This window comes from Tenrec ecaudatus, chromosome 5 (assembly GCF_050624435.1).
Source record: "Tenrec ecaudatus isolate mTenEca1 chromosome 5, mTenEca1.hap1, whole genome shotgun sequence".
Classification (NCBI taxonomy): domain Eukaryota; kingdom Metazoa; phylum Chordata; class Mammalia; order Afrosoricida; family Tenrecidae; genus Tenrec; species Tenrec ecaudatus.
This window is the reverse complement of record NC_134534.1, coordinates 182,704,722-182,726,279: the sequence shown is the minus strand read 5'-3', so window position 1 is coordinate 182,726,279 and position 21,558 is coordinate 182,704,722. Positions and strand designations below refer to the sequence as shown.

General features: G+C 49.4%; 2 protein-coding genes across 4 annotated transcripts in view; one reads left to right on the top strand and one right to left on the bottom strand.

The window, feature by feature from the left end:
• Positions 1-16,593, bottom strand: part of MTMR14 (myotubularin related protein 14) — a 42,092-nt gene extending 25,499 nt beyond the window's left edge. For 2 of the 3 annotated variants that reach the window (XM_075550414.1, XM_075550415.1), the window contains exons 1-3: positions 16,391-16,593; positions 14,432-14,580; positions 8,721-8,829 (exon numbers count right to left, since the gene is read on the bottom strand). In XM_075550414.1, the coding sequence (XP_075406529.1) occupies positions 8,721-8,829; positions 14,432-14,580; positions 16,391-16,543 (411 nt within the window). In that variant the 5' untranslated portion in view covers positions 16,544-16,593. The remainder of the gene's footprint in view (positions 1-8,720; positions 8,830-14,431; positions 14,581-16,390) is intronic. The other variant, XM_075550416.1, reaches the window with a different exon arrangement.
• LOC142449048 (translation machinery-associated protein 7-like) lies at positions 6,411-6,602 on the top strand. The gene has a single exon (XM_075550809.1). The coding sequence runs from the start codon at positions 6,411-6,413 to the stop codon at positions 6,600-6,602; it is 192 nt and encodes a 63-aa protein (XP_075406924.1).
• Positions 16,594-21,558: the final 4,965 nt, after the last annotated feature.

The window sequence follows — 21,558 nt, the reverse complement described above, 5'->3', positions numbered from 1 at the left end:
TGAAGAGAAACTGGTCACAGGTGTGTGTGTATGTGTATGTGGGTGTGATGTGTAAGGTCACACAAGCTGGTCTATGGGCTCAGCTCCGCCGACACACCTGCACCCACCCTCCAACCGCTGCTGGGAGTGGTACAGGGGGAACAACCTTTATAGCGGCGGATATGCCGGTGTTTCTCTGTAAAGAATATGGAGTAGCTCTGGCTCTGCTTAATATTCTTTCTCTTCTTCATCACGAAAAGGATCAGAGCTCCAAAACTAGCCACTGGCATGAACGCTGATGCCCCTGTGAGGTGCAGTGTGCTCCAGTCGGCAGGCTGGGGGCAGGAGGACATGCCTGGTGGTGGAAAAGCACCCTAGTCCAGCACAGTTAACATCCCATGCAACACAAAAGGGGTCCCTGAAGACTGCCAAAGGAAGAGGTGTGGGTGGGAACAAGACCCTCTTCCACCTTAGTAGTGAGCTGGGCTCACGTGGGTGCTTTTCCATGCCGGGGGGAGAAGCAGCTAGGAGGAAGGCTATTCTGGAAGCCTAAAGAGAAGGATCGGGACTGAGGTGCCTGAGGAGGCCCTAACAGGATGGGCAACTTCTCTGGGTACAAGAAAGAGCACTTTAAAAAAGGGATGAAAACGACAAGTTACCTTGACAGTGCGCACACCATGCCTCAACTGTTGTTAGGAGCTCCCAGGCCCCCAGCCCTTCCCAGCCTCTAAGCATCAAGGAGCAGCAGGGGACACCTGAGCAGGAATGTGCCCATCCCCAGGCGGAGTGTCCCTCAGACTCTGATGGCAGGAGGAGGTCAGATTGCCCAGAGTGGATCGGAACAAGCGGCCACCCAGCTGCTGCAGGTGGGCTCTCAACGTCTCACCCTCCTCCCTCCAGCTAGGCTGCGGCACCAACACCAACCCTCACTCTCCTCGGCATTGTTTCTGCTAAATGTTTCCAGAGCTGACACATTGTGATTCCTGGCTGCTGAGTTTTGAGACAGCTTCTTAAAATTCTTTCCCAGAGTCAGAACCTCCTGTTTCCATTCTTCTCCCAATCCCTTTCTCTCGGGTCCTTGCCTTTGCGGTGTTGGAAACAGCCAGCCCTGGGCCCACAAAGAGGTGTCCAGGGTCAGAGAGGGACAGAGCACGAGGGCTGTCAACTCCCCAAGAAGGCACGGAGCTCTGCAGAAAAGGCCTCATCTGCCTTCAGATTCCAAGACTGAACACCTGCGCCTGGGCCCTTTGGTCCCATTCCTAATCCATCACTCAGGCTTAACTCTGGACTGGAAGAGCTTTCCATTTCTCTAATTAGGAACGGCTCTAAGACTATCGATCAAACAGTGCTCGAGTTAAAACTGCCAGTGGATTCCCCTCAGGTGCACACGGAACCTGGTTTTCAACATGTTCTGCATTTCTGTTTTGTGTGTTCATGTTAGGGTGTACCACTGAGGCGTAAAGTTGTGTGACATGCTGTTCTGTGTTTCGGTACATGCAACTCAGAACTCATGAACCGACAGGGACAGGAAGTGACACAGGGCTTGGGAGCGGGGCAGATGTCAAGGAGTCCAGAAAGAAAAAGATGTCTGAGATCTGATTGTGGTAGCAATTGTACAATACAGCTTGACGTAATTGAACTACGGAATGATACATGTATTCACTCCCAATTAATAATAAATTTAATGGGACTCAGTCACATAGCAACCAATCTTGGTACAAAACACCAAAGTGGCTGACCCTGACTCCTCACCTTTGAAAAGCAAAACAGATTGCCCTGATATTAATAGTCTGAAATCCAGATGCAAGCGCTGGGGAAAGGGTACATCTTACCTTCAGTGCTTGAACTGGGGGGGGGGAAGGTTGTTTTCTCATTACAAAAATAACTGTAGGCAGGCCAACACTCCCAGGGCATGTATCTTCCAATCCACCCCTGAAACAATGAGGTAGAGAGCCTTCCCAAAGCCCAGGAGACAGATTCCCCCGCCCCCACCCCTGTAAATGCACATCTTAAAACCACTTTAACAGGAGACCTCACCTCAGCTGGGGTCAGGTGTTCAAGACGTGAGGAAAGGTAGAGTAAGAAGTTGCTGCCGCATGTAACTGTGCTGGGGTCACCCCAATCTGACCCCACCCCCACACGACAAGGAAACCTTACTAGAAACTCAAGGGGGCAAGTATGTCTCAGAGCAGGCAATTACCTGTCTGAAGGGAAATGGGGAGGGGTAACCTACCCCCCCATCAGGAAAACATGAGTAATGGTGCTTTTGTCAAACCCAAGGGGAGAGCCTGCCTGTTACTAGATTCCTAATTGGACACTTTTGACCCAGCTTCTCTGCAGCCCTTGGCGACCCGGTCCAGGCACCATAGACTCCCGGGACTTTAGACTCTAGTCTTCCAAGGTGCACACCCTGCTTCATAGGCCACACCAGGACTCACTATGGAAACCCCACTGGGCTTTACCTCAAACCCACCGACAGCCCCTGGGCTTCAGGCTCAAACTTCCTAGTGCGAGAAGCAGATGCCTTGACTGCTGACCTAAGGAATGACTTGGCTAGATGCTGGACTTTGGTTCGAATCCCTCGCCTTGAGGGGCCTGATGAGTGGTGCCTGGAACTACCATCTACTATTCTAATGCTCTCCTGACTTCACTATGGCATGCATTAGTCTGATAGGCATGGCTCTGCTATTAAAAATGTTGTTATAAAAAAAAAAAAAAGAAATGTTGTTAGACATGTAAGATCTGCCCTATCATCATCCCCCATTTTTTCTTTTTTATTTTATTTTAAAAATATTTTATTAAGAGCTGTTACATCTATAATAACATTCCATCAATCACATAAAACAGTATTGTACAATTGCTACCAGTCGGTTTCAAAACATTTTTTTTTTTACAGAGATGGCATATAATACTTTAAAAATACCATTAAACAATGTATTATTTAAAGTTAAGTATAATGAGGGGATTTTTTTCAGTGTAGAAAATAATGAATTAAAATAATAATGGCATCTTCCCACTTTCCCCCACTTCTTATTAAAATCATTTTATTAGGGACTTATACACCACCCATCTTGATCCACACATACATCAATTGTGTAAAGCACAATTGTACATTCGTTGTCCTCATCTTTCTCAAAACTTTTGCTCTCCACTCAAGTCCCTGGAATTAGGTCCTCATTTTTTCCACTCCCCCCTCCCTCACGAACCCGATAATTTATAAATTATTATTGTCTCATATCTTGCTCTGTCCCATGTCTCCCTTCCCCCACTTTTCTGTTGTATGTCCCCCAGGGAGGTCAAACACAGGTCCTTGAAATAGGTTCCCCCTTTCCAACCTACCCCCCCATGCCTTCCCAGTATCGCCACTCACACGACTGGTCCTGAGGGAATCATCCGCCCTGGCTTCCCTGTTTCCAGTTCTCATCTGCACCAATGTACATCCTCTGGTCTAGTCAGGCTTGCAAGGTAGGATTTGGATCATGACAATGGGGTGGGGGGAAGCATTTAGGAACTAGAGGAACGTTTTATTTTTTATCATTGCTACGTTGCACCCTGACTGTCTTGTATCCTCCCCAAGACCCTTCTGTAAGGGGATGTCCAGTACCTAAGAGTTTAGTCTGTATAAGTCAAAAGTGTTATGTTATACTGCTGACCAAACTAAAGACACCATCAATGTGTCGTGGTTACAAGTTGGGGTGCTAACCACAAGATCAGCAGTTTGAAACCACAGCCAGTTTCCCTGGGGAAGGACAAGGCAGTCTACTCCTGTGAGGATTTGCAGGCTCAGAGACTCACAGGGGCAGCTCTACCCTGTACTATAGGGTCACTAGGAATTAGCACGGAATTAGTGACAGTGGAAGTGATGACTTAGGTGGATGATTGATCATGTTCTCTAGTACAAAATGACAACGATACCTCTAAAATGAACCAGAGACATACAAACCACAGATGCACGAATGGATTTAGGGCTTGCAGTTGATTCTAGGCCCAATTAGTTCTGAGGACATGGCCCTCGTGAAGAGATCACTAAAGAGATGGGTGCTATAAAGCAAAGTGTAGTGAAGAAACAAGAAAGAACAGCATCTGGGGATCTTAAAAGACTTGTTTTCCAAAAAGCAGTCATCTAAGTGAGGCATCAACTAAGTCCACAAGGAAGAACATCAACGTGTGATCCAAGGATTATAAATAATATAATCTAAGGCAGTGGTTCTCAACCTTCCTAATGCTGAGACCCTTTAATACAGTTCCTCATGTTGTGGTGACCCCCAACCATAAAATTCTTTTCTTTTTTTTCCCTACCCTCCACCTCCCCATAAAAATATTTTCGTTGCTACTTTATAACTATCATTTTGCTACTGTTATGAATCAGGCGGCCCCTGTGAACGGGTCGTTCAACTCCCAAAGGGGTCGAGATCCACAATTTGAGAACTGATCAAAATCTAAAGGAGGAAATGATATCAGAGCTTAAATTGTGAAGCCCTGGTTTTCAGAAGGTTGGAAATGGAATAAACAACTGGTGAATGAATCCCTTTCTGATTGCAGCTACGGGATGTTATTAGACAGGGCATTGCAATGTCGGAGGTCGTGTACTGTCTTATCATTTGACCTCCCTTTGACCCATCTTAAAGCGGTTTCAGGTTTTTTAAAAAGGGGAAGGGGAAATATATGTGGGTTTTTGGTGACTCTCTCTGACCGTGGAGCAGGGATGTGAACAGTCTTGCTAACATGCAGAAGGCACTGGAAAGTAGATTGCTGCAGGTGCAGTGAGGTTAACATGTAGCACCCTAACATGTGATCTCCCTTATGATGCATTTAAATTTGTTCCTGTTCTAAATATTTTCTGCTTTTCCATTTTGATTTTTATCAGTTCCTGTTACTCTTCTTAGTTTTGTTGTTGGTTTAATGATTTTCTGTATATGAAGCCCAGGGTTAGAAAATAAAAGGTATCCAGGACAGTTAGTCTATACAGGTGCCTGGACTACTGACCTGTTCTCTGAGGTGATGGCCTGAGGAGTGGGGGGAAGTGGGGAGCTGACAGTCATGAGCATGAAAATGCTCTGAAAGGGCTGCGGCGGTGACTGGGCAGCACTTCTTGCTGTGACGAACTACTGACTTCAGTATTATAAGCCAAAAATACCCCTATGATTATGATCAAGTAGATAACAGAAATTTCTATCTTTTTTTGTTTTTAGCCGTCTTAAAAAAATGTTTGTATGGAAGAACACACCAGCCTGTGTGATCGAGTGGTCCCAAAGGAATCAGTTACCAGGCATCAAAGAACAAAAAATCATATCATTGACTGCACACCTCCATGATAGGATCGCTGAAGACAAATGGGTGCATAAGCAGATGTGGTGAAGAAAGCTGATGGTGCCCGGCTATCAAAAGAGATAGTGTCTGGGGTCTTAAAGGCTTGAAGGTGAACAAGCGGCCATCTAGCTCAGAAGCAAATAAGCCCACATGGAAGAAGCACACCGGCCAGTGCGATCACGAGGTGCCAAGGGACCAGGTATAAGGCATCATGCAAAAAAAAAAGATATAAGTGTGTGTATGTATGTGTATATATGTGTATATGTATATATATACCATATTAAATGAAGGGGGAAGTGCAGAGTGGAGACCCAAGGCCCAAGTGTTGGCCAATGGAGATCCCCTCATAGAGGGGTTTAGGAGAGGAGATGGGTTAATCAGGGTGTGAGGTAGTATCGATGAAGAACACAGCTTTCCCCCAGATCCTGGATGCTTCCTCCCCCCAACTACCATGATCCAAATTCTACCTTGCAGGGCTGGATAGGACAGAGGCTGTACACTGGTACAGATGAGGGCTGGAGGTACAGGGAATCCAGGGTGGATGATACCTTCAGGACCAAGGGTGTGAAGGGCGATGCTGGGAGAGTGGAGGGTGAGTGGGTTGGAAAGGGGGAAGTGATTACAAGGATCCACATGTGACCTCTTCCCTGGGAGAGGGACAGCAGAGAAGGGGGGAAGGGAGACTCCGGATAGGGCAAGATATGACAAAATAACGATGTATAAATTACCAAGGGCACATGAGGGAGGGGGTAAAGGGGAGGGAGGGGAAAAAAAAAAGAGGACCTGATGCAAGGGGCTTAAGTGGAGAGCAAATGCCTTGAGAATGATTGGGGCAGGGAATGTATGGATGTGCTTTATACAACTGATGTATGTATATGTATGGATGGTGATAAGAGTTGTATGAGTCCCTAATAAAATGTAAAAAAAGAAAAGAGGAGAAAAAAATGATTAGGGCAAAGACTGTACAGATGTGCTTTATTCAATTGATGTATGTATATGTATGAACTGTGATAAGAATTGTATGAGCCCCAATAAATTGTTTTTTTAAAAAAAAATGTTTGTGAGTTAAGTGAAAGTTCATAGAGTGGGGTGGCAGGTCTGGGGAGGGGGCGGCAGGCGCCATGTCGGGCCGCGAAGGTGGCAAGAAGCCCCTGAAACAACCCAAGAAGCAGATCAAGGAGGTGGATGAGGAAGAGAAGGCTTTCGAGCAAAAACAGAAGGAAGAACAAAAGAAACTGGAGGAGCTAAAGGCGAAGGCCGCGGGGAAGGGGCCCCTGGCCACAGGTGGAATGAAGAAATCTGGCAAAAAGTGAGCTGCTCTTGGTGGCTGAGGCAATGATGGTCCTCGATTCTGTTCCTGTGTAGACATCTGGATTCCCTGCTAGAACTTTTGTTGCCACTTAGAGTTAGAATGAAGTGCTGTCTTGGAGCCTGCTGTACATTTAAGAATAAACTTTTGTAAAAAAGGAAAAAAGTTCATAGAGTGTATCGTTAGCGTCACAGTCAACAATTTAGACATTTTATTTCAAGCCACTGTTTCAATGCCTTCACTGTCCCCCTGGCAGTGGCTGCCTGTCTCCACCTCCTTTCCTAACTTAAGCCCGTCCTTGGGTAACGCTGCCCTTTGGGTTGTAAATGGTAGCGTTTTCTGACACCAGGCTGAGTTTAGTTCCAGACCTGAGGGGGTGACTAAGGGCTATAATTTGTTTTGGGAGGGAACGAGGAATCCCACCTGTCTCTATCTGACCAATAAGCCTGGTCTCTTATTTATTCATTCATTCATTGATTTATTTGAAGCATGACCTCTTTTGTGATGTTGGGTTGAACTGGGTTTTGAAGTAAGACCATCACTGATAAGCCATGACTTAACCTACCCGCTCTCTCATCCCGGCAGAGTGAAGTGCCCGGACTAAAGTTGCCACCATCATATGCATCGCTCAGCACCTAGCAGTCGGTGTCACGGGTCTCTGAAGAAGATACCATGTTACAGTCAAGACCCTCACACTTCTGCCTTTCTAATGTTCTCTCCACTGTGTTCACCCAGCTGCCTCCTGCTCCCGTGACCGACCTTGGGGAGGACAGGACTGGCTTCTTCACTCTGATCCCACTAGAACCAGCACAGGCCCTGGCACTGCTTCATCTAGAACCTACCCAAGAACGCACTTACCAGTGGGCACTTTGCTAGGTTCTAGGAGTACAACAGTAAGACGGGGCCTCTGCTCTCAAAGGGATGACAGCAGAGAGGAGAGGACATTTAAGCATGCAATTAGAATAAAATGTAAGCAAGTGGGTAATAGGTAACCTCACACTGACTGACAAGGGAAGTTAAAACCAAACACACTACCATCAAGTCAATGCTGACTCACAGCGACCCTATAGGACAGGGTAGAAGTGCCCCTGTGAGATCCTGAGCCTGTAACTCTGTAGAGGAGTAGAAAGCGCCATATTTTGCCCGTGGAGTGGCTGGTGGTTTCAAACTGCTGATCTTGCAGTTGGCAGCCCAACATGTAGCCACTGCACCCCCAGGGATCCTCAAGGGAAGTGGAGCGGTTCGACAGGGTATCATACTGGCGAGACGGGGAGCAAAGGCAGGAGAAAGCCGGTTAACAGCAAAAGCCAGTCTCCACTCCGCATGCACAACAGCGACTCCTTGGCACCGGTGGGCTGAGGGCTCCCTCCTCTGAAACACCAGCTTTCTCCCCAGATGCTCCCTGTGTCTGGCACGGGAGCTCCCCGTTCGTTGCTCATGGTCTGCAGACCACTGAGAAACGCACACGGATGTGGCACTCTGTCCTCGGTGCTGTGGGGCCTCTCAGAGCCTCTACGTGGCACCTGCATTTTAACTCTGGAGACCAGGCCAAATACGGTACAGGCATTTCTCATTCTAACCGACGTCGGACTGCTCCCATAGCGTATCCTACGACGGCTGTTCTCTGGAACACGCTTCACTTGCTCCTCAGGTACCAGCTGTCTGCGGACCAACACGTGGATTGCCTCTTTGCTGCCCGCTTCTCGAGCGCCCACCTACATCTTAGCCCTCTCTTTCCCACTGCCAGCCTGGTCCAGTGGGATACCACCTGCATGGAATGTGCTCCTGCCCCTTCCTGCTGACTAGCCTTGCTCTTGTCCCCAACTGGTTACACAGCCAGACCCTGTTCCACAACACAAAGACGGCTGTTCAGTAAGGACTTTCTTTCCCTAGGGAGTTCCATCCTTAAAGGTGGTGTCAGATGGGCGTGGCTTTGCGGGCCTGCTTCCCAGAGCACCAGCCACAAAGCAGTCGCCAGGAAGCCCGAGGGCACAGAAGAGACCATAGAGACTCAACACCTTGCCTGGAGCCAACTGCCCAGGAGAGAACTTGGCGAGGGGAGGGCACAGGAGCCAGGGGCCCAGGAAAGAGCTTGGCAGAGAGGGCATGGGGCATACCTTACCTTGCCCCTGAACAGGATGACGGGGCACACGAACCGTCCTCGGCATCTGGCCATTTTGCTGCGCTGGACGAGGTCCTGCAGTTTGCCCACCTGCACAGTGCTCTCAAACCTATCACACAGGGAAGGGGGGCAGTCAGGCTTCTCCCCGGGCCCCCGAGGCTCTGTGTGCACACTCATTGAATGTAGTACCCTTATCATGCACCTGTGGAGACTGACAAGCCTCAGAACTCTTGCTACGAGTCGGAATCCACTCGGTGGCACTGGGTTTGGTGTGTTGGTTGGTAAGTCCTAAATTCTACATCACTGATATATTTCCTTTCCCAAAGAAAGAAGAAACTTCACCTTAAAGGTACTAAGTCATCCTGATTTCAGAATCTTCAAGGTGGTAAAAAAAAGCTAGCTAAATTAAAGACATGGCATATAATATATATGGAGGTGAAGTAGGGAACTTCAAAAAGTTCATGGAATAATGGGATAAGAGATAAGGGAGTTTTTCCCCATGGACAAGAATTCTTGATGCCCCTTCGTAGAAACACAGAGCAAACTGAATGCTGATTGTGTTTCGGACGTCTCGTGTTTTACTCCAAGGAAGAGACCAGAAGTGCTATGGAGACCCTCTGGAAACAGCAGGACCCTTTTTGTGAGAGGGTGAGCTCAGGTCTGTGAGCTGAGGTGCCCTCGGCTATCTCACCACCATGCCCACCAGCTCTAACAACCCAAGGAGCCCACCCAGCAGAGCCTCCTGGAGCAGGAGGGAAGGAAGTGATCGGTGGCTTTGGGAAGGTCACTAGTTGGTTTCCTTGGTAGGAAACTCCTGCCCCAGCAAAGTCCGGTTTAGCATGGGCCCTAAAGGAAGGGCCCGTCCTCATGGGCTCCAGCCACCAGCCCGTCAGCTTCTACAGTCCAAGAGGAGGCTGAGTCCTTGCAGATCTCCAGAGGAGCCGAGTAGACAGGAGGGAAGGCGTTTGTCTCCTCCTTACAAGGGCATGACTTCAAGCCCAGTCTCCCTGGAGGCTCAGCCCTGGGGCTGTGACTGCACAGCGCCACGTGGTCACTTGCACACACAGCTTCAGGCACAGCAAGGCAGTCACTACCACACACCTGTGGGCACATCCGTCAGGGTATGTGGACACCGCTGGGGTAATAGCATCACATCTTTAAAAAACACTGCTGACTGTCCTGTTATGGGGAGATACGCTCAGCTACTATCAGGTAGGGGCCTGAAACTGAAGTTAAAAAGTGGTTTTCCAAATAGAAGTCAAAACAGCTTGAGGATCTCAGAAGGAGAATGGGGGCAAGAGAGAAGTTACATTTTCCAGGGTATTGTTTTCTATGATGTCTGACTTGATTTTTTTTGGCACTTTAAGTTTTTCTTCATCATTGAAGGGCAGCATAAGAGCAGCAGCCTGGAAGAGGCTGCGTGCTTCCCCCCGACACTCGTGGCTCACTTGAGAACCAGAGTGTGGCACATCCCACCCCACACATTTCCCTGGGAGATAACAAGGCACCCCGTCCGCAACAACTGAATGGAGACTTTGTAAGGAACTGAAGAGCACATGCGGTCCTTCCCAGAACACTAGCAGGGCCCAGTCCCTCCCCACCTCCTGGGGCCCCAGGCCATTTCCACAGGTCCCTGCCAGCCAGGTAGGGGACAGGTGGGGCCACTGGACTCTTTGGGCAGCTGCCTCTCTGGAGCTCTCACCGCTGAGGCTCCATCTGCTTCTCCCAGGTTCCGTCCCACCAGTCAACATACCTGCTTCCCAAATCCCAGGCAGTGACCCTCTCCAGCTCAGGACCTCCCCCCCTTGGTGGCTGCAGGTGCTCATCATACTGCTTCCCTCACCCACGGGTCCCACGAAACTTGTTGGCTCCTCCTTCCTATCGCCTCTCATCCCCGAGATCTTGTTTTGGCAGTGCAAGCCCTAAGGCTGTCGGCACACTCAAATCTCAAGGAGTATATGAAGACAGTTTCATCATGCATGCACTGACATTACTGCCAGATGTTACCAGGTGGGGAGATTAAAAAACAAAGACTACGCAATTAATAATACATTTAGAAAGCAACGATGACGACTTCTTATTTCATTGAAGAACTCTACTTTTCTTGACTAGCATTTACACACAAATACAGTTTTCAAAGAAGACGCTATGATCACATGATTTCCAATGGGATGCTTTCCCGGGCTATCAGCATACCCTCCAAACTCGGCTAGCTGCTCCATGTGCCCCCAAACTCCCTGAAATACATGTACCTGATGCCTGTCATCAACAGAAAGCAGGGATAACAGAGGGCTTACAGACACCATCCTGTTTATAGATGAAGACTCTGAGGCTTACTGATAGGAAACCACTGGCTCGAGGTCCCAAGGCAGGAGAGGAGTGGGGATTCTAAATCTGGGGGGTAGGATGGGAGGGCTACTGGAGTCCAAGGCCTTAACCACTGTCCCCATGGCTTCGTTTATACTACTCCCAATTCTAGTGCCTGTCAATACTCTACTATTGCTTAGTAGTCAGTATACATGAATAAAGGCAAAGACTTGATCTACCTGGCCGTATCACTGGTGTCGAAGCATGGCGGGGCCATTCAGAGATTCCTATCCAGGTTTACATTCGCAGCTGATGGGCTGAGTTGAGGAAATGGGCTAACAGAACCACACCATTTCCTAAATCCAGTTCTAGCCTGTTTAAATAGGTCTGATTACTGTCACATCCATACAAAAGCCAGATGTGTGAGGAAGCAGAATATTTTCTCTCTTCCGTCCACCAGTAGCTCTGCGCCCAGTATCAGGTCAGACCTCACCAGGAGTGAGAGGCGGGCAGCCGGGAGGGACTCCTCTTTGATTAAGGATGCGACTCAGGGACCATAGCCAGAAAGGTGAGTCCTAATTAAGCAAGGTGAGATAATGACTGGTAGTGAAAATAAGAAAAAAAGTCTAACAGGTGGCTCTGGGAGAAGCAGGAAGACCTGGCTTTTAACCCAATCTGTTTATTATCTCTGTGACCATGGGCAAAGACCACCAGCCAAGCCTCCCCTTTATCCTCTGTAAAATGGGGATGAACCATCTCCAATGGGTACTTCTAGGGCCTTAAGTGAGCGAGTAAGTAAGACATTCCTATGTGGCAAAAAACAAACACTCAACAAGACTAGCTTCCCTCTCTTAGAAGGTTAGACTGAATTGGCAGACTTCCTTTCCTTCCAGGAAAAGTTGGGAGGCAACCAAGACTGACTACTGCCACTTACAAAGGCCAACTAGATCTACTGAACCAGATTCTGTCGTTAATAAAACCCCAGGGGGGTCGCTCCTCAGGGCAAGTTTGACCCAAGTAGCTCCTCAGGGCTAAGTTTACTAACAGAATGTCACAGGACCACAGAGATAAAACCAGCAGCCAGCTCTGAAGAACAGTGGGGAGGAGGGGACGGGCAAGGGGCAAGAGCTGGGCTCAGAAACTCCAAGCTTCAGGGATTTGGAGAATGTATGTTCATTACCGCGCTCTAACAGAAGGTCTCCGGAAGATAGAAGGACCATAAACTGGGCAGTAAAGCCCAAATCTCCAGGCTGGAAGACCCCTGGAGTTGCTTGGTTACTGAGACTAGAGTAACTTTTCTGTGACATTCATGCCAGGGTCCTCAATGCATCCATCTTCTCAGTGGACCTAAAAATAAGGTTTACCCGAGATGGACACTCTACTAAACACCTGCAAGTGTGTGAGGACACTAAGGCTCAGTCCTTGGACACCTCTGACCAAGCTGTTCCTCAGCCTCCCTGAGAGGGGGGGGGGGTTCTCACACCTCAGCAGGTAAGGAGCCATCTCCAGAGGTCTCTGAGATTCCAAATCAGAGAGCCCACAAAACACCCTAGAACCTACCACTGTAATGAGCCCCTCGGAGATAAAGCCACTCAACGCCGACACAGGACCCACATGTCCACTCCTCAGTCTGATGACCAAGACCCTAAACAAGTTGATCCTTAAGGGAATTTCAGGAAGGTCCTACACATCCGTTCAAGCCCAGCTCTAAGGGTGTCTCTAGCATGAGAGTCCCAAACTTCTCTACACCAGGGGTCCTCAAACTGCAGCCCGCGGGCCACATGTGGCCCGCAGAGGACATTTATCTGGCCAGCCGGGTGTTTTTGCCCGTTTTCGGTTTTTTACTTCAAAATAAGATATGTGCAGTGTGCATAGGAATTTGTTCATAGTTGTTTTCTTTTTTAAACGATAGTCCAGCCCTCCTATAGTCTGTGGGACAGTGAGAACTGGCCCTTGTTTAAAAAGTTTGAGGACCCCTGCTCTACACTAAGGGAATGGCTCACCTAGTCTGCCTACAGCTGGGTTTCATACACCCTCAGGAGCATCCAAATCACCTGGGTGTCCGCACCCCCTGGAGCTTCATTTCTAACAAGTTCCGGTGCCTCGACAGCTGTGCTGTAAGTCCTACCACCTGGCAAAAAGCAAGCACTCAGCAAAGGAGTCCCGGTGGCCTAGGAGGCTACGCACCCATCAGCCACTCCCGGGAAACTAACAAGCAAGGTCTACTCCCATACAGCTCGTTTCCGAAAGCCACAAGGACAGTTGGACCCTGCCCCCTGGGGCCCTCTGAGTGGAGCTTTTGCTTTTCCGGAGCCATTTTCATCACAACAGCACCCCACCACGCAGGGCCACCCGCTGATAGGTGCATTGGACAACAGCTCCTAGAATCCCCTTAGGGCAGCAGCAGAAAGCAGAAAGACTGGGCGAATCACCTTGCAGATCAACAAAAGGCGTTTGCTGGAAACTCCTTGCCTTTTGTGATTATTCACTATCAAATAATTGCTACCACATATTGGCTACCAGTGGGCCAGGCAAGGAGCCCTGTGGGCACACAGAGTTAAACACAGGGGTTAGCCAAGCGAGGTCAGTGGGTCAAGCCCACCAGCCAAAGCGTAGGAAAGGTGAGGCCGTCTACTCCAATATTTTACTTATTTTCATTTAATGAGAACATATATGAAGTCTTAAGCATGACTAGAACAAGATAACTACAGACACATCATAGGATGAGGGAAAATATTAGCCCGCGGTCATTCAAAATGGTGGCCAAGGGATTGCGGAAATACTGCGCTTTAGCAACGGAACAGGTCCAAGAGAAAAGTCGCAAACGCATCGTTGGCGGCAGCAGACCCACTCATCCAGGTTCCCAGGTTATCCGGTACAGAACTACACTGGGCTGGGCTTAGCTCCGTTCCTCATGAGGGACCTACACCAGCTGCTTCTCCAGGATTTGTTAGTCAGAACAAGGACCACTTGAGGTAGATATACTGACGCTCTGGCTGAAGGTCAACATACAACAAGCCCAAGGTTGGTTATCAAACAGGAAGGGGGACCAGTCAGGATGGAACTAGGGCAGCCTGACTCCAGACCTGGGGTCTGAGCCGCTATATAGGGTGAAGTGCTCTTCGTGGATCGTGACAAGGCATGTTCCCCACACCACACTCCCTTAAAAGGAAGGTATTCAGAGAGGTGAGGTGTCCAGGTCAATGCGTGCACACCTGCTCCCGGGTGGAGCGAAGAGAAATCCAGGACAGGTGACTCCGAACTCCTCATTCTACACCAACACTACCTGGCCACCAAACTGCTCAGACCCAGGAAAGCCTAACACCTGGGGAAAGTGAGCTGCCCTGCCCTGCCCAGCTCCAGGGCCTCCCGAGGTAGGTACACCGTGGTCACATGATGCTCACGTGTCTTTCTCCTCCTCAGAACTCTCATACTCCAGGAACACGATGTGCCGGGGATAGTGGCCACAGATCTCCCCGTTCACGTTTTGGATCACGCTGTAACAGTAATCACGACCAAACAGCTCCAGACATCTCTTCTCAATGCGCTCAACCTGTATGGAGGAGGAGACCTGAGCATGAAGACGGGAACGACCCTGGTTCTCTGAATGTGAGCGCTAGGTGGTCCTGGATTTGAAGAGGCCACTGGGGAGGGTGTGCGCCTCTGAAATGACTCAACGCTGTCAAATCACAGGGCCTGATCTGATCTGCAGCACTTTAACCCTTCTACGGTATGCTTTGGGGGCAGCCCTGAACCCCTCAACACTGCTTGTGACACTATGTTATTTGAAGAACAACACTGTGGCTTTCAATAGATACTCCAAACGACCCACAATCCATGAACTTGTCAGAATTCTTGTACTTTAATTGGCACTAATCCATTACCTTGCCTTAGTTCCGGATTGCCCCAGTCTCCACCTACAGACCAGGGCCCGGTGCAGCAAAGCTGTCCTTTCAACACCAGTTACTTATGAAACAGAAGGAACAATGCCCCCACCCCCAAAAGAAGTGCTTGTTTTGTTCACAGTTCAAGAAAAGGTCCACTTTGAAAAAGGAACTAAGAGGCACCAGACTTACAACACCTTGGAAAGTTTGCAAGAGATCAGAGAACCTGAGTTCAAATCCATACACATTATTAAGGCTGGCTGCAGCGAAAGCCAGGTGAGCCCCGGAAATGGGATGCAAGTGTCCCATGGACCTCCTCAACAGCTACTTAAAAGACCCGGGGCTTAAAGAAAGCCAGCGGCTTGAACTCACTGCCGTGTGGCCGATTCTGATTCATAGGGACTTCTAGGACAGGGTAGAACTGCCCCTGTGGGTTTCTGAGCCTGTCACATTTCATGCGGTCCCTCATAAAACCCACTAGGCCAGGGGGCTCCCGGGGCTCAAACTAGGAATCCTAGTTTAAGGACATGTGAGAGTCGTCAAGAAGCCTGCTACGAAACAAGGATTCTTTCTGGGGGTAAAGCCAAGGAATCTTTTCACACGTGTCCCACTTCCTGAAACTGGGTCTTCCAACTACACTAAAAAAAAAAAGGGGGGGGGAAAGAACTTTGTCACTTGGAAGGTGGGCAACCCTGTCCTCATTGAAGTCTTCCCTGAGTTACTCCAGAGATTAGCTGACACCAACTGCATGTCTCGGGCTAACCAAGCTCTGGGACGGGGCCTGTGCGTGGCAATTCCTTGGGGGAAAGAAAGGCCTAGGAATGGGAAAGCATCCCACCGGAAAACCTAATGCCCAGACCTCCTGCAGGTGAGAGGGCTGGTTCAGCAAGACACCCAGGGCTGCCAGGCAGGCACTATGAGGTGAATGGCCCGACTGATGAAACGAGGGAAATCCCAGGGGAGAAGAGAGGAACTAGCCCTGCTTTCGATTCTAGCCAAGGAGGGTGGACCATCTTTCTGCTCTGCTGGCAGGGCAAAGGGACAAGCCTGTCACCCATCCCAGGAGGCTCACCACACTTCATCCTGCCTCTTCAATTGGACCTAGGAGCCGAAGGAGGCCTCTTCCTTGTTTTTATTTGGACTTGGAGGATTTTTGTTAAACATGCTCCTAAGCCCACTCTTACCCAGACACCGGACCCAAGAGGTCCTTCTCCGGAGCCTCTGAAGCTGGACCTTCAGCTCGGACCCTTAACTTCCAACCACCTGTCTCCAACCTTCTGGGTTCACTTACTCTAAGGTGCTTCTTGTGTGATGTTTGAGCATAAACAACCCTTTCAACAGGCGCCCTGGGAAGCGCGCCTCTTCCGCAGCATGGGAGTCGTGCGTGTGCTTGTGTATGTGTGTGTGTGTGTATGTAGCATTCTGGCCCTCCTCAGCTCTCCTCCGTTCACTCCCAAAGCCATCTCGCCCCGGGCTCACCTTGGTGCCGCCCGTCCCGCTCCCATCCTTGGCCCGGTACTGAGTTCGGGAGAACTCCTCCAGCAGCTCCCCGAGTCCCGGTTCGTGCGGCGGCGGGTTGCCAGAAGCCGAAGACCCCGCCGAGGCGGCGGCGGCTTCCCGAGCGCCGGCCATAGCCCTGCCCAGCGTCCCCTTCAGCGCCCCGCGTGCCCCCTCAGCGTGCCTCACCCCTGCCCATAGCACCCAGGGCCACCCACCCCCAGCACGGAACCCCCGAACCGCTTTAGCCGCCGCCTTCCCCTACTTCCGGCCCCGCCCCACCCTGCCGGATGTTTACTCGCGTCTCGACCAATCGGCGCTCGGGACTCGCGCCCCGCCCCACGACCGCCGGCCCACCCACGACGCGGAGCTTTCCAAGTGGTCTAGACTCGAGGGAGGGGAACGCGGGCACTGAACCCAGCAGCACGCTCCGCCCCCGAGGAGCGCGCCCCGCCCCCGGCGCCCAGCCCCGCCCCCGGCGCCCAGCCCCGCCCCCGGCGCCCAGCCCCGCCCCCGGCGCCCAGCCCCGCCCCACGGGGTTTCCCCTAGGAAGCCGGGCCAGACCATTGGCACTCCTGGGAGGGGGTGGCGGAGTTCGGGAACTAGGAGGAAAGAACCATTGGGAAAAAGCGGGGGAGGAAGGGGAAGAGAGAACGCAGGGAAGGGAGCAGGTCTGCGTTGGCAACCCTAAACTCAACTCACTTCCCCTGAGTCGACCCCACTCACAGCGACCTTAATAAGGCAGCATTTCTAATCGCATGGTTGGACCCCTGCCTCATTAACTGCTCATCACCTCCCTGAGATTACAGTGCTCGCTTCTTCAGCGCTTTACGCGGGAGAAACCGAGAGCGGGATGCAAAGTGAGTGGCTTGAAATTCTGGTTCAGAAGCATGGTGTTCGTTCCCTTTTTTCTTAATGGGATATTTCGAACAGTTACAAAATCGTAGAGGATAGTGAAACGGACCCTTTTGTACTCTTCAGCCATTTTCAACAAATCAACCCCTCATTCAGCGGAATGGTTTTGAAGCAAATCTGAGAGGCCACAGAATCTCATCTGTATCCTTTATTTCTTATGTATTAGATACGAGTAGGCATACCCACAAGATCACGAGCAAATCTAACAAAATTGACAGTAATTCCTTAAAGTTGGTCTAATAAACCGTGTTCCAATTTCTGATGGTCTCACAAACGCGAATTTCTGGTAAACGTTATTGAAATATATGTACACCAACACCCCAGCGCTCCGAAATCCACCTCCTGCCAACACCGGGTTATTACCTTCCTCAAACAAGTCATCTTGATCCTAACCTTTAAAGCTGTAGATTAGTTCTGTGAGACAGGTATTAAAGCTTACAGGCTGAGCACACTGGTTTGCAAAAGGGTATGAGATGGCAGTGCACCCCAAAATCCACTTTGAGTCCCCACAGAGATGGAAGTCTTCCTGACCTTTAGCCAAGGACAGAGATCATCTTGCCCTCAGGCAGAAAGCCTTGTGGAGTAGATTGCCTCCACCCCTCTCTGGCCATCCCTGGGAGGGGCAGTCTCTGAAGGGCATGCAAAGTGTGCATGTGTCCTTGATGGAGGTCACTGTTCACCTAGGTCGTGCCCTGCCCGTTTGGCCCTGACTGCCTTAATCAGGCGACCATGAACCAATCTTGTAAGACCTTCTAACAATATACATGTCCCAATAGTGGTCCTGTCCTGCTTCTGTAGTCCCACCTGTTCCTGTGATGTATTGATCTGCCACCAATCATGCTTCTGTGACAGTTTCCTTATCATCCTGCTCCAAACCCTCTCTATCTCAGTTGAGAATGCTGTGGGCCATTCCAACCTCCTGTTGGTGGTCTCGCTCGTCCACATGCTGCGGCTGTGTCTTTGTCTCTTCTAGGACAGGACTTAATAAATGTCCTCTTTAAATTATAGCCAAATGGGGTTTCCTTTGTAACCTCCAACAAACACAACGATGCAGAATATGGACTATACCCTTGGGTTTGGCTACTCCCCCTCAACATAGCATCTTTAGGGTTCATCTATGTTTGGGGATGCAATTAATAGTCTTATTCTCGTTGCTATTCCACTGAACCACAATTGACTTATTTGTCCCACTTTCGATGGACATTGAGTTAGTGACTAAAAGCAAAGATACCCCTGACAGAGCCTTAGTTTCATCAGCAGCCTTAGAATTATTAGTCCAAATGCCATCTCTAGTCCCCCACCCACATCCACTTTCCGACCACCAAGCTGCCCAAGTGAAGGCCAAGGAGACGGGAAGGACAGTAGCCCTTAGGAATCTGGAAAGGCAGGGGGAGCAGGTGATTTGGGGGAAAGCTAGATGGAGGAACATACACATTGACTAGATGGATCAGAGATTTGAGAAACAGAGAGGTGAAGGAGGAACATACATACAGGATAGGGGTAGACATGAAGGAGAGCCTCCTCAAGACCAGGCTATGCAAATAGAGAAAGCCATCTCCTTCATTCTTCGCAGTTCTGCCCGACGCCTCAACTGAAGGCCCCTCTCGACTGCCTTTATCATGAAGCCTTGGACAAAGACTTTGCAGACGTTACTATTTGTCTTCTCATCTGTTGTGAGAAGCAAATCACTACCAGCTCTGCATAAAAAGCACAAACTGTATGCCTTCTCTTGGATTGGGTCAGACATACGTAGCCCTGGGGGTGTCAGTCCATTTCCCAGATGTCTCTTCTCTTGGCCATACAGACAATTTTCTTTCCTCTTGAGATGACTTCCCCTGTGACAGCACTTACATTGTTTCTAGTTTTTAACCTAAAACTTTGCTGTTGCGAATTGTGTGGTGAAGTGAAATTTCTTAATATGTCTCTGATAGGTACCTAGATTAGGGATAAAGGGGGTCGTCTTCCCGAAAGCCTGCGCTCAGTCACAATGAGCTGTCCACACTGTAAAGGGCACACTCATGAGACCTCGTGGGAAAATCCAGAACCGAGCAGGCTCAGACCCATGTTCCCTAGGCCCAGGTGTGAGGTCCACCTGGGTGCACAGACTAGGCATCAGCGACATGACATCACACAGGTGCACCTGAACTAAGCCAATAAAGTTGGCCAACACCCTCCACCATGCCCCCTCTCCGGCAATGCAGGATGGGGAGAAAGGCAGGCGCCTGGGGCCTGCTGGCTTTTTCGGCCTCTGGGTTTCACACTCCTATCCTGGTATTCTTCTCACGTGATTTTTTGTGCTCTCCTAAGGTGGCCGTCTTCAGTCTCAAGGTCGCTCACAGTCCCCGCGCAGCCCCATCGTCCACTTTCCGGAAGTAGTGTGTACTTTTCAAAGATGGTAACCCCTGAGCCTCTCCTTTCCCTTATAAAAGTCATTTGGATTCACAGAAGTGTTTCTGCCACGTGAAATCTCTCAGTGCTGTGAAATCTTTCCCCGATGTAAGCCACCCCCAGAAACCTAGCACCTCTTACTTCCATTTCCCCATATAACTCACCAAATGAGAGCATGGCACCCTGCAAATAAGGTGATGAGGCCCTAACGCTGAGCTTGATCGGTTTTACCATGACTTTGCATCTAAGAGTGCCACCTCAGAAGCAGAAGTGGGTAACACTCCCAGATCCATCAGAAAGAAGCACCAGCGGAAGTGGCATGGGCTTCCTGTGAGGTGCAAATGGCAAAGCCTTGCTTGCTGAGAGTGAAGAGGACTTGATGTGGTGAAGATCAAAGACTAGGTCTTCAGAATCGGTTGCACCTCAACAGAAAGAAAGCAAAAAATCCTCACAACTGGACCAATAAGCAACCTCACGATAAATCTAGAAAAGATTGAAGTAAAAAAAAAAAAAGATTGACGTTACCGAGGGTGTCATTGGACGTGTGCCCACAGTCAATACACATGGTAGCAATGGACCAGAAGTCAAACGTGACGTCTTGCCTTGGGTGCATCTTTACGGTGTTAAAAAACAAGATGTCACTTTGAGGACTAAGGTGCACCTGACCCAAGCCATGCTATTAAGATTTCCATGTGAAAGTTGAATAATGAATAAAGAAAACTGGTGAATCGATGCCTCTCAACGATGTGCTGGTGAAGAATGATAAATACCATATATAGCTGTGTCTAAGCCGAGTTTTCCAGCACATTTTTAATACAGTTTTTGTGGTAAAATTAAGTGGCTCGGCTGATATTCGGGTCGGCTTATCCTCGAGCATATACGGATACTGCCAGAACAGTGAACAAATCTGTTTTAGAAGTACAGCCAGAATGCTCCTGAGAATCAAGGACAGTTTATCAGGAGGGCCCAGTCCCTGAAAAAGAACATCACATGGGGAGGATGGAAGGTGAGATGGAGCTGATACCAAGGAGTTCAAGAAGAAAGAGAAGGTTTTGAGACTGATGTATGGTAGCAATTGTACAATACTGCTCGATGTGATTGAACTGTGGAATGATAGGATAGCTGTATTAGCTCCCAATAAAATGTGTTTTTTTTAAAAAACAACAACATTGTGCTTAGTCATTGAAAAAGGAAGCCACTCAATGAGATGAATTGGCCTAGTGGCTGCAACAGTAGCTTACACATGGCAGAGAGGGCGAGGAGGCTACAGGATCAGATCACGTTCCCTCCCACTGTCCGTCGGGTGCCTACGAGGCAGAGCGGCTGGCAGCTGGTGAGACATGTAGTGCATGGAAATGCCGTGCATTTCTTAGAGCTTCATGCTGCGATGGACTTGACTTTTATGAAGGTTCAAGAGTTGCTCTATAGCTAGAAGTAGAATTACGAGGCTGTATCGTATTAGTTAATTTATAACCGGATATGAAATAGTCAGTGTCGCAAGTGGTTATACCCACCACTGGTAATGTGAGAGTTCTAGTTGCTTTGCATCCTTGCCCCAAACCAAAGTCAACCCCCGCACAACTGAGTCAGACTCAGCAAGTTTATGGGAGAGATGAGAAGCCCCTGCACTGTAGTGTTTGTAAGTCAGACTCAGTAGGTTTATGGGAGAGATGAGAAGCCCCTGCACTGTAGTGTTTGTAAGTCAGACTCAGCAGGTTTATGGGACAGATGAGAAGCCCCTGCACTGTAGTGTTTGTAAGTCAGACTCAGCAGGTTTATGGGACAGATGAGAAGCCCCTGCACTGCAGTGTTTGTAAAGCTGCAGATCATTATGTAAATCCCAGACT